General features: G+C 38.9%; 1 protein-coding gene across 2 annotated transcripts in view; it reads right to left on the reverse strand.

The window, feature by feature from the left end:
• Window positions 1-13,223, reverse strand: part of VIT (vitrin) — a 153,946-nt gene that overhangs the window by 67,797 nt on the left and 72,926 nt on the right. For both annotated transcript variants that reach the window (XM_027850499.1, XM_027850498.1), the window contains exons 5-6: window positions 10,156-10,289; window positions 5,429-5,506 (exon numbers count right to left, since the gene is read on the reverse strand). In XM_027850499.1, coding sequence (XP_027706300.1) covers window positions 5,429-5,506; window positions 10,156-10,289 — 212 coding nt within the window. The remainder of the gene's footprint in view (window positions 1-5,428; window positions 5,507-10,155; window positions 10,290-13,223) is intronic.

Below are 13,223 nucleotides of genomic sequence, written 5' to 3' on the forward strand. Positions count from 1 at the left end.
CAGGGTCACATAGCTAGTATGTATTAGAAGTGAGACTTGAATCCAGCTCTTTCTTACTCCAAGACCAGCTCTCTATCTACTATATTAGGCTGCCTCTCAGAATACACACATGTTTATGTATGTATATAGCTCTAATATTTACATACATATACACATATATGTATACATACATACATATATATTTTGTACAGAGTGACATGGTCAAATGGTCAATAATAGTCAACATTTATTAAGTGCCTATGTGCCAGACACTGCGCTAAGCACTAGGGATACAAATATGTTTTTTAAAAAAGTCCCTGCCCTCAAGAAGCTTACAACCTAATGGGAGAAGACAATACACAAAAGGAAGCAGAAAAGGAGGAGAAGGTACCTCATGTGGGGGCATGGTAAAGAAGTCAAAGATGTTCCAGAGTAGTACATCTGGGGAAGAAATGAGATGTTTTCTTTCAGCCAAGCTTCCTCCTTAAATAATGATTTTGGAGTTTATGGCTCCACCCTTCAATCAGAGGGGCAGAGGGTAGTGAGGAGATGGAGTACTAAGATTGGTGGGATTTTTTCAGGATGATAAGATTTTCTGAAGTGGTGTCAAAATAGAGGGCATATATTACAGATATGAAATAAATACATTCTCTTTAAGTTTAAATATATATGAACACGAATTTTTCATGCATTTTCCCCTTCTTAGACGCTGCTTGACCATGCTACTTTCAACAAATGTTAACTGAACCATGCCTCCAAATACAGTGCCAGTGTGTGTGGGACAGGAGGAGGAGTATGGTGAGTGCATTCCAGATCAACTGACCAAAATTGGGACACTTTCTCCATTTCCACTCTGACAATCTCATCAGCTGGGGCAACGCGGTTAGCATTTACATAGGGAAATAAATCATCTGTTTTTAACACAAAATTTGGCTTTGATTGTAATTAAATCTAGTCAATATGGAAGCAGATATTTCATTTGTTGTTCATTCCTAATAGAATACTACCAAATATACCTGAACATAGTGTCATAGCATGAGATGATCACAGGCTTGGCCATTTAGAGGTCAGTTAGTGTTTTCCCTGTGTCTAGGCAGGACTGAATTCGTGATATTTTTAATCACTTGAAAAAGAAGAAAACTTCAGAGTAAATCTTAAAGACAGGTTTTATAATTAAAAATTCTCCCAATGTTAGCAGCTGAAACAAATTAGACCAGCCAGATGCTACAAAAATGACCTGGGGTGGGGAAAGAAAGAAAACAAAGCAATATTTGAAGAAGATAAAATCAGTTAAAGTTTGTAACAAAATATAATATTTGTTCTTAGGAGTTTTGTTTATTTTAGTATTTGCTTTATGTGATTGTAGTTCATGATTTTTAAGGAGAAAGGAGAAGGCTACTATTTCTGTGATTTTGTCTAAATAAGCAATTATATTTTTATTTTACAAGAAGCATGGGTGAATGCATGAAGTGAGATAACTAGGAACTTGTCTAGGGAGTACCTCATCATCTGGCACCTTTGTATTTTAGTTAATTATTTCTTTTTTTGTTTTGTTTTGCGAGGCAATTGGGGTTAAGTGACTTGCCCAGGGTCACACAGCTATTATCAAGTGTCTGGTCTGAGAGCGGATTTGAACTCAGGTCCTCCTGAATCCAGGGCCAGCTCTCTATCCACTGCGCCACCTAGCTGCCCCAATTATTTGTAATAATTAGGTGCTTAACCAAATTTTTTTCTGTGCTGTTAAAAGAAGTGAGTGCTAAAAATGCCTTCCAAATTTTGATTTCCTGGGACAAAGCACCCTTTGCCTCACCTCAGTTACAGGTCTGCAAGTGTGGCATGAGGTCAAAGGGAATCTTATTGGAAGTTAGAGAGGCAAACAGATAAGACACATAAAAATTGTAGCAGTTTGAGGTCACACAAATTTTCTCCAGGATCTGTTGTCATTGAGGGTGCAGCAGCTTTAAGCTGTATTACTTAGCTGGGTACCAACAAGGAGGATAGCAGACTTTTAATGCATTATATATAGTACAGTAGTTGGGAAGCTCCCCCCCACCCCCTTGCTTTTTACATTCATTGCCTGCCAGTTCAAACAGAGGAAATTCAAACACAAAAGAGGGGTTGGGGTTGGGGGTGGGGTGGTATGGTTGCAACTTTGGCATTGGACACTCTTGTCCAGCGATCTGCACCAACTCATGTCCTTTCTCTTTGTTTGCACATAATGAAGCACATGACTTCACATAGTTTTGGTGGAGTTTTGTAAACCAGCACTTATCTATTTTTATCTGGTCTGCATAGCTATGGAGCCTAACCAAATTACAGCTGCACACATTATGGCTTCTGACAGCCTGACAGAGAGGATTGAAATCTCACATAATGTTAGTCTTCCATGCAAGTTAAGACCTTTTCCACTCAAGTGGCATCACTTTGCTGCAGAAGTGTGTTTTCATCCCTTATGTTGAAATTTTAACTTAATTTACCTGTTAATATGGGAGGCAGGTGCCAGGTGCAACGTGAAGAGTTGCTCACCCTCTCTGTCCCTTTCTATCTAACTACTTGTCCTTGATAATATGACTAGTAGAATGTAAGCTGTTGGAAAGCTGGGGCTGTTTTCTTTTTATATCTCTAGCGCCTAGTGCAGTGCCTGTCACACAGTAGGTGTTTAATAAATGTTTATAGAATGAATGGGTGAATAAATGAAGCTTGCAAGCCCTCCCACCAGGATTTGATCCCTGAATTTAAGAGAATTCATTTGCTCAACGAAGAATGTTGCTAAGGGCTGTATTTTTGTGGTTTTTACTGGCAGTTTTTAGCTTGAATGGATGAAAACTTTCCTATAACTTTAAACAGACATTCTTGTAGGCTAGAGGAGACACCTTCTTGTTGAATTAAAATATGACTCACAGAATCTGGCAACTCTGGTGATCCACTAAGACCCTCTGGTTCTTAGAATCCTAGTTTTCCTTATAGCTCAGTTGAAGCTCCACCAACTTCATGGGACTTTTCTTCATGCCCTCCCCTATTAGTAGCTGTTCTCCACCCTCCCCCCAATTGTATTTAATTGACATGTGTGTGTATATGTGTGTGTGTGTGTACATTTTTTCCCCTTGATAAAATGTAAGCTCCTTGAGGGCAAAGACCCTTTCAATTTTACCTCTGTATTCCCATCACCTAGTACTTTGCCTTTACTATTTACTTAATAAATGCTTGGGAAACATATATTTATACAGATACTCACACTAGAAAGCAATGTTATCAATCATTCAGGCAATTGTTAGGTAGAAGAGAAAGTCAATGTGGGCAGACTGTGAGGTGGCATTTAACCTATTGCTTTTTCCTAGGCCATTTGCTACTATTTGCAGGAAATTGGGAAAATCCTCTCTCAGAATCACTTTCCTTCCTCATCTGTAAGGCAACAAGTCTAGACCAGATAGTCTTTTTTTTTCTTCTTTTGGCAAGGCAGTTGGGGTTAAGTGACTTGCCCAGAGTCACACAGCTAATGTGTCTGAGGTCAGATTTGAACTCAGGTCCTCCTGACTTTAGAGCCGGTGCTTTATAAACTATCTAGCTGCCCCTAGGCCAGATAGTCTTGAAGGTCCATCCCATCTTTGAAGTTTTGAAATTCTCTGATACCATCAACAAATCTCCTTTTGACTGCCAGTCACTCAGTAACACAGATGGTAGTGGATACTACCTGAGCATTAGATTCTGTCTAGAACCACTGGATCACAGATCTAGAACTGGAAAGGCTCCTTTGTGACCATCCAGTCTAACCTGATCATTTTGCAGATGAGGAAATTGAGAGACAGAAGGGTGAAGTGCCTTGCTAAAAGTACAAAAGAACATGGTTCCTGCCCTTGAGGAGGAGTTTAAAGGTGAAATGGATTTTATAATCCAACACTCAGGCTATTGATAGGTTCCGCCAACCTTTTCTCCACCTTCTCTTCCAAGGATACTCACTTAAGATAGGAAGAAAGTTAGAAAACCTATCTTTATCTCAAGTCAGATACCTGGAAAATCAGTTGCATAAAGCAATCATAAAGTGAACATCTTCCCCTACATGGATTCGGTTATGTGAATGTTGTACTTTGAGCTGACATGGGAGTAGATATAAAATTCCAATAGAATGTTCATCAAGGACATCTTCCCATCTTGCCGTGCCTGGCACATAGCAAGTGTTTCACAAATGTTTGCCAGATCAAATAAATATCACACAGGAAGTCTAAAAATCAGGTGGTGTTTTGTTCTCTTTCAACAGCTCTATAATGGGAACTGACAAATGGGTCTACTTTGTGACTCTCAGGGAGGCCAGGCCAGGTATATTTTTTCAGTCTGAATTATTTGAGCTTTTGTCACACTGACGAGGTAGGTGCTTTCACTCTATTCTCTCTCTCTCTCTCTCTCTCTCTCTCTCTCTCTCGGTGTCTGGGTAGATTTAGCCTTTTTTAAAAAAAATTCCAATGTAGATACTGGGCTTCCAGGAAAGCAAGCTCTAGCATAAATGTGAAGTAGCCAGAAATGAAATGTAACAAAATGATAAAATCCAAGGCAACATTAATTCAGTTGGACAGCAACAGAAATGCTGCCAGCCTCAGATTTGGGGACAAACAGAAAACATTCTCACATTTGCTATACCTATAAAACACAAAAGGTACCACCATCTCTGTGCCCATGTTCTTGGCACATATTAAAATCAGTCAATCAATTACCAAACAGTAATTAACTGAGGAGAGGCAGCCTGGTGCAACGTATACAGAGCCAGCCTTGGAGCCAAGAAGACTTGGGTTCAGGTCTCACCTCTGACACAGAATGGCTGTGTAGCCCTGTGCTGTTTGGCCCTGAACAAGTCACTTCTGAGTTCTCTAGGCAACTGTCTAAGGCTATAATTTGCAGAGAATGTGCTAACTGGACTTGGTAGAGGGGGTTTCTCCATGTCCAGTGCCTACCCCTATTAAGTGACTACAAGGTTACAGGCCTGTGCTACTAGTTGTGGGCAGCTAGGTGGTGCAGTGGATAGAGCACCAGGCCTGAACCTGAGTTCAAATTTGGTCTCAGACACTTACTAGCTGTATGACCCTGGGCAAGTCACTTAACCCTATTTGCCTCAGTTTCTTCATCTGTAAAATGATCTGGAGAAGGAAATGGCAAACCACTCCAGTATCTCTGCCAAGAAAACCCCAAATGAGGTCACAGATCTCACTGAAAAACAACTTAACAACAGATTATAGGCCTATGCTAGATGCTAGAGATATACCAGGACAAAAATGGAATAATTCTTGCCCTCAATGTGCTTAAATTCTAAAATCTTCTTGGGTTCAGGGGAATCCCAGTGTTAGGATATTGATTTTGACACCATCCCAAGAAACTTCATACTGCTTATTTATGAACTGTGTGGGGGGAAAAAAGCTGATCAGGAACTGTCCTTGGAGTCATACAGGAATCAATCACTTACCTGCTTTAGCAACTGAACTTTTAGGAGATGAATATTCAAGAGCTGATGGATAGGTCACTCCTCTTTTTTGTTTACCTTCTGCAAAAAAGACAAGAGTTGATGATTATTTCTCTAGGAGCTGTTTTTAGCTGATCCTCTATATTAATTGATCCTGCTGCCATTCCCTTGAAGTTATCTACACTAAGAAGGCACAAAACCAACCCATCTTGGGCAGAGCTATTAAAAACAATTATCAAAGCCAAAGAAACATTTAGTTTTCTCACATAGGCTTTACTTTATTAGGAAGATTTGAATAGGAGAAATGAAATTCTTGCAACTGGAAATTATTAAACATTAGGTCCCAATCTTGACTCATGGAAACATGGTATATAAACTTAGGTATTTATATATAGTTTTAGGTGTTTAATTTCAGTAGATAAATGAAAGCAAGCAATAAACTACACTTCTAGATAATAGATGGATAGATCTTATTCAGAAGTTGGTTATAGGATAATCACAGGATCATAAATTTAGAGCCAGGAGGATTCATAAGACTGTGGAGCTAGAGCTGGAAAGGACTAAGAGACCATTTGGACCAACTGCCTCATTTTGCGGATGAAGAAACTGAAGCTCAGAGAGGTTAAATGATTTGCCCAACGTCATATAGATAGTAAGTAGCAGAGCTAGGATTTGAACCCAAGTCCTATGATCCAGCAACCTTTGCACAGTAACACTGCCTTCCATTCTCATCTTTGCAAACATCTTTGTTCCATTAGTATTACATGACATTAAAGAAGTCCAAAATGAAAAAGATGCAAAAATAACCATTCTCTACTACCTAACAAGGACTTTTAATGTCTGATGAGCAGTGAAGAATGCTAACTTCTGGTATTTATTAATAACCCAGAACAGTTAAAAAAATATATATATATATAAATACTGAATTTGGGATCAGAGGGTCTGGGTTCAAATTCTGATTCTGTTATGCATTGCCTGTGTGGCTCTGGGTACTTATCTTCTTGGGGCCTGAATTTCCCACACAGAAAATGGGGGAGTTGGACTGAGTGTTCTCTAAGGTTCCTTCCAATTCTAAATCCTATGATCCCAAGAATTTGTATTCTCCTAGGAGAAGGGAAAGTGGTCCTTAGAGGCAATGGAGTGCAAGGATATCTCTAGTACTTGGAGTTGAGTTTAGGTTCTGTTACACATCAGCTGTATGAAGTTGGTGAGTCATTCTACCTCTGTAAGCCTTAGTTTCTAATTTGTAAAATGATTTCATTTTAAGATCCTTTCCAGTTTCAACATACTAATATACTCCTCAAAAGAAGAGAGTAGCCTTGTGATCAGGGTCAGGGTAGGTGACTCCTACAATCTATGATTTCAGAAGTTCTGGGAAGCATGATGGCATCCCAAATATATTCCTCAGCCACTAGTTAGTGTCTGAAATTCCACTGTTAGATTAGTTCCTGTATCTTTATTTCAGCCTTTAATCTCTGTTAAAATGAAAACCCTCCTCAGGAAGGAGAACATTTTAAGCTGTCATCTTTTTCATCGACCTCATGGTGAATGAATTTCAGATCTTTTCTTAGGCAGTTTGAGGGGAGAGAGGAGAAGATTATGAAGACATTGGGCATCAGAGAAGGGCAAAGAGAAAACTATAAAAAGGTATGGAGAATGGGCAACCTAGGAATGCTAAAGACAAACCTTATTGCTTCCCCAAAGTTACCCTTAGGTGATTTATATACTTGTTTACAAAACTCATAACTATCATTGTAGACTGAATACTTAGGGTCATAGGACCTTTTCCCCACCTCCAGTCTCTCCATTTTAAGAATGAGATACAATGCATATATAAGTAAGCAAATAGAAGCTTAATAAATTTGAAGAGACCAAAAGCAATGACAACAGGAGTATGGGGATGGGGAGAGTAAAACAAATTTGTCTTAGGAGCTGGCACCTGATCTGAGCTCTGAAGGAAGTTAGAGATTCTAAGGGGCTGAGATGAGGAGGGAGCAGAGTTTAGGCAGAGGTAGAGAAGGCATGCTTTGTTTGTGGAAAGACAAGGAGGCCGATTTGGCTGCCCCAACATAGTTTATGAAGGTGAGTAATATGAAATTAGTATGGAAAGATACTGTATGGGGTTTAAGATTCCAGGCTACAGAACATGTGTTTTATCTTGGAGGGAAGAGAGAGCTGTGGAAGATTTTTGAATAGGGATGTAACAGTCAAGCTTCATAGGATCTTAAATTTAGAGTGGGAGTTAACCCAACCTCTTATTTTACAGATAAAAACCTATGGCCTGAAAGTGAAGTGATTTGTCCAAGGTATTTCATGGTGTTAGACCCAGAATTTGAACTCAGGTCTATAGGCTCTAAGTCCAGTGCTATTTCAGGCTACTTGAATACCACTGAAATGGGATGAGACAAGAAGCTTGGAATGGGTTGGGTTAGAGAGCCATGGAGGTCCTTTTCAACTCTGAAATTCTGTGAAAATTCTGTGATTAGTTTCTCCATTTCACTTTAGCTCACAAAAAAATGATCTGGTGAGCAGTGGGCCTAAGATTTCCAGGCCCCCATCACACGATAGAGATTACAAATCTTTTTATTTTTCTTTTCTGTCTCATTTAAATGCCCTTGTGGACATACATACCCACTGGAGAGCTAAGAAAATATACCATCTCATTTTCTATGTACTACTCAAAAGGAAAAGGAATCTGATCTCAGCCTTCTGTAGCATAGATCAGGAAGCAGATGGGTAATATTCAAAAACTCTTGAGGGAATCACACACCCAACTTTCCTGAATTGTGTGGAAATATCCTGCTGACAAAAATGCCCACGTCTCCCTCCTCGAGCCAACCTCTGTGTATTAATTAGAAGAGTACAGTGAAGTGTGAAAATTGGAAATAAAAACTCAAAGAAAGGTCACCGAGGCATCTCAGCTTTCAAGTGAGAATCTTGACATAATCCAAATGAACTGACTGGCAGAAAGCCAAAGGTTCACACCATGCTGGAGGTGACCATGTGACTGCCTAATGATTATGATTATTTGGGCTGCCAGTCAATTTATACCTTCATGCCACAGTGCAAACCTTTAACTCAACCATGTAGAAGAGACTTTTTCCTTGTTTTAGAGACACAAATATTTAGCATTCACAAAACAAAGCCAAGAAATCCCCCAAATCTTCACTTCAATGTCACCAAATGGAAGGTAGGGGGATTGAGGCATAGTCCCTGGGATTTACAGTGAAGTATTTAAACATACTGATTTTCATTGTGAAGACCTGAGAATCTTGACCCCTCCCCACCATGGAAATGGTGCCATTCATTCTACTACTGTTGGAGTTTAGAAATTCCAGGTTAAGAATTCAAGGATCACATCTCTCCTTTTGGTAATAGGTGCGAGGTGTTTATGGGTCAGATATATCTCTCTATGTCCTACTTTCTGGCTCTTGTGGTGTTAGTATTTTAACAAAGTCCCTAGGTTGTAACCTGTGAAGTGTTATAGCAATTTATCTTGGTTTCTCTTAACTGGAAGCTGGTCTAATCTGAGTCCTGGTGACGTACAGAGAGGCTGGGGTTGGGGGTAGGGTACAGAAGAGATTATTATAGCTTGGAATCCTCTTGAAAGGCCCATTCTAGCCCTGCTACTACTCCTTGATCTTGCTCAAGTGTAGTATACCTTGCTCCTTTATGGTGTTGTAGAAAGGACAACTGGATTGAGAGTTTGGGGACTGGTTCTAATCCTCCTTCTGCGACCAGCTAATTGTATGACCTTGGACAAGTTAATTCATGCTTTTGGCTCTTCATTTCTTTGTCTGTAAAAGGACCCCAGCAATCTTTAAGATCTCTTCCAGCTCTAAAATTTCACAAGTAGTTTATGACCTGCAAGGACCCTACGCTTAATTCCGGGATTCTACAAAGTACCTGAATTATTCTCAAGAGCCTAAGGACTTTTTGGCCTCCTTAGTTGTGTCCCAGAGTCAACTTGGACTTCCAGAGAGTCCTCCAGAATGAAGGTTATATTCTAGCTTCTTTCTAGAGGCCGCTTGATAGAGTGAAAAGAATTATAAACTTAGAGTCACAGGACCCTAGTTTAAATCCTGATCCGGCTACTAACTAACTGTGTGACCTTGGTCAAATTACTTAAGCTCTCTGGGCTTCAGTTTCATTAGTAATATGAAGGAGTTGGGTAACTTGACCTCTAAAACCCCTTCCAGCTCTTGATCTGTGAGTTCCAATAGGCCATTTGCCTAGGGCAAAGCAGAATGTCAGGTATGCTTGTTGAATGCCAATTTAGTAACTGATGGAAACAAAAGGGTGAAATGAACAGAATATTAAAAGAAAAAAAGTTAAATTTTTAATGTTAGGTCAATCTCTTCGCCAAGAGCAGATTTACTAATCTGTTTTTTATTTACCTGTCGAACATTGAAAGGGAAATAGTTCTTTAGTTCTGAGACATCGAGACATCAGTTCCAAAACTTAAATTTTTAAAATATACTTGCTTGGCTTTAAATAAGATCTATAGATTCCTATTATATGTTCAAAGAGAGTAATTGCTGTCTACTCAGATTTTCAAATAAAGCTCATCAAATAATGACTAAAATCTATTATTTTATAATTCTAATTATTAGGGCCACTCAGGAAGAACAGTACTCTCTTTTCCAGTCTCCCCACTCTCTATCAGGCCTTTAACGAAAAGTGAGACATTAACTAGAACTTTAGAAATATTTCAGCAGTTTTGAGGGTACCTGAGATTATGAAAGATTCTCTCCACCGGGGCAAGGACAATGACCGGATTCCATTGGAGTAACTTCCTTTGTACCCAGATTGTCCAGCAACTTTTCGAACAAGGATTTTTCCTCCTGAATTATCAACCACACCACTGTGAACAAAGAATAACATCTGAGGCAAGATTGAAAAGAAACCTACTTCACTGACAAATTGTCTGGCATAACCAGAGAACTATTAATAAATTGACCTCCATCTCTCTAAACAGAGGTGGAGACAGGGAAATTAGGAATAAAAAAAGTCAAAAGCCTAACCCATAGAAATGTCTTTTTCAAAACACAACCTACTATCTGATCTCCTTAGATTTTCTTTCACTAATTGTTCTGACAGTCAGGAATGTCTCTTTGTTCCCCTCAAATTTCCTTTTCTAACAAAAGAAGCTATTTCCATTAGAAATTTCTATTAGTATCTTTTAAATATAATACTAAATAAATTCTCTTTTTGATACTTCCCAAGCATAATTTTTCTAAACAACACAGAATATGTGAACCTATTTCAAGAAGGTAGTATAAATTTCTCCAAACAACAATCCTGTAAGTGTAGAGACTAGATCTGTGATTTCATTGGTAAAGGGAATACTACTAGGGAAACAAACTCCTACTACCCATGCAAGTTGATACCTTCTCAGTGACTTAAGGCGTTGTGGTTTCTGATCTCGCTGTAAACCCTAAATATTTACAGTCATGGAGTATTACAGTTGGAAGAGAACTTTGAGATCATCAACTTTAACCCTTTTATTTTATAGATGAAGGAACTGGGTGTGAGAGAGGTTTGGTTACTTGCTCAAAATCATTTCATGATTTTGGTAGAGTTTCATGATAGTGGTAGAGTCAGTACCTAAGCCCAGGATTCCTGACTCTAAATGCTGCTCTCCTACCATTACCTCTATTGCCACTGCAGTCTGGAATATCCTGCCTCCTTCTCTTTTAGGTAAATCTTGACAATGCTCTGTGGTTTAGCTCAATTCTCACAATCTCTAACAGTTTTCATTCATAATAGAGCCCACATTAATCTCTCGTATTTCTCTGAAATCTTTATAAATCTGTAACATGCCATTTAGCAATTAATTTGTTCTATACAAAACTGACTCTAATTGTTAAGATGACTCATGTTCCAAACTAGACTGTCAACTCTTTAAAGACAAGGACAGTATATAGTATTTCCTTATCATACCCTAAAGCACTTACCACAATGGTGCTAGTGTAATAGGTGACCAACAAATGCTCATTGATTGAATGTTTTATTGGTATATTGTAATTAAATTGATCCTTATTATTTAGTGTTATCATGAAAAGAGTGCTGGATTTGTACTTTAGGATCTGGGTTCAAATATAGGCTCTGCCACCATCTGTATGGCTTTGTCACTTCATCTCTCTGGGTCCCAGTTTCCCTCCTCTATAAAATCAGGGAACTGAACTAGAGCCAGGGGTCCAGAACAAAGTTTGGATTCAGTCCAAGGGCTGCACTTGAGGACTGAGAGGGCCACATGTGGCCCTGAGGCTGTAGGTTCCCCACCTCTAATAGATTACTCTAAATCTATATTCCTGTGAATGGATCTTTTCAAATATGAAGACTCCTTTTAATGAAAAAAAAAAAAGACAGACTTCCCACATAATAGTGACTATATTATTAACATCCATTAGCTGAGAAAATGTATAATGGCATAAAACTTGTTTGAATTCAGTAAGGCTTTTAAGTGAATATGTTATTTTATTGTGTGAGTATACAATAGCTTTGAATACATTTGAAGAAAATTAACACATCTATACCTGTTGAAAAGTATTTATTCTGTCTGCAGAAGGAAGGAATGCTTGCTTAAGTCAAATCATTTCACGAGATGTACTTCTTGCAAGAACTTTGTAGATACCCCAAGGGGTCCCCCGCTCACAAATTAGGAATCACTAGCAGAACCTATAGGCACCTGATAAATGCAGAAACAGCTGAATCTCAGACTTCATGGCTAGTTTCTGATTAGATGCTGGTTTGGTGGTAGGTGATCTTGCCAGAAGCCATTGTGACTACATCTGTCTCTTGTCAAGGACTCTTCACTGCCTCAATCTCTGAGGAATCTCCCTTTTCTTTGATACCTCTATAAATATAGGGATTAATTCTGGGAAGGGACTGAGCCAAAGAAAAATCATCTTCTCTCAAATATGTCCAATAACCTCTTGTTCTGAAATCGAATCAAGAGAATTGCTCAGTGAGGGAAGCCTGATAAATCATCAGACATGGAATGTGGCTATAACATTTTATTGTTATGAAATCCCTTCATCTAAAATATTAGCCTCTTCTAAACAATAGTATCCTCTCTCAAATCTCTCCCACATCTTGTCTCATCCAGCTCTGTCTGTGACAGAACCAGTCATGATAAAAAATAGTTTCTTCCCTTATGAGTTTTACATCAAGGAATCAGTTCTTTTGACATCTTTATCCCCTTTTTCCTCTCTAAAATAAGCCTGGTTATCCTGGTTGAAAAAGAAAACTGTCAGGAAGAAGAAGGTCCATGCTGTTTTAACCTAAGAAATCTCCATTAACTTTTTGCATGGATATCAATATTTCTTTCTAACTAATTTTTCACCACATCACTCCCTGGGGGTTTATCAGCCTAAAATAGCTTTGTGTAGCTACTTGTTTCTCACCTAAACTCCTTTTCCTGGAATTCACAGACTCATTTTCTTCTCTCTCTCTCTCTCGCTCTCTCTCTCTTTCTCTGTCTCTGTCTCTCTCTCCCTCCCCCCCCCCACCCCATCCTATTTCTCTCTCCATTGTGCCTGCTCTTCCCTAGCTAGGCATAGTGATGGTGATGATACTACCTGCCCTACCTACCTAATAAAGTTGAGATGAAGAAGAAAAAAACCACCAAGATAACAGATGCAAAAGTGTTTTAAAACATTGAAAGTGTAATGTAAATATATTTTGATACATTTGTAATATATTCTTTTGGGTTCTCCCTTAACTCTCATTTTTATTTGGAGGGTATGTCCACAGACCAGATGGTTACGCTTTCTCATGGTTCTAGGGGTAACCT

The sequence above is a fragment of the Vombatus ursinus genome, unplaced genomic scaffold (genome assembly GCF_900497805.2).
Source record: "Vombatus ursinus unplaced genomic scaffold, bare-nosed wombat genome assembly UNPS02009062.1, whole genome shotgun sequence".
NCBI lineage: Eukaryota > Metazoa > Chordata > Mammalia > Diprotodontia > Vombatidae > Vombatus > Vombatus ursinus.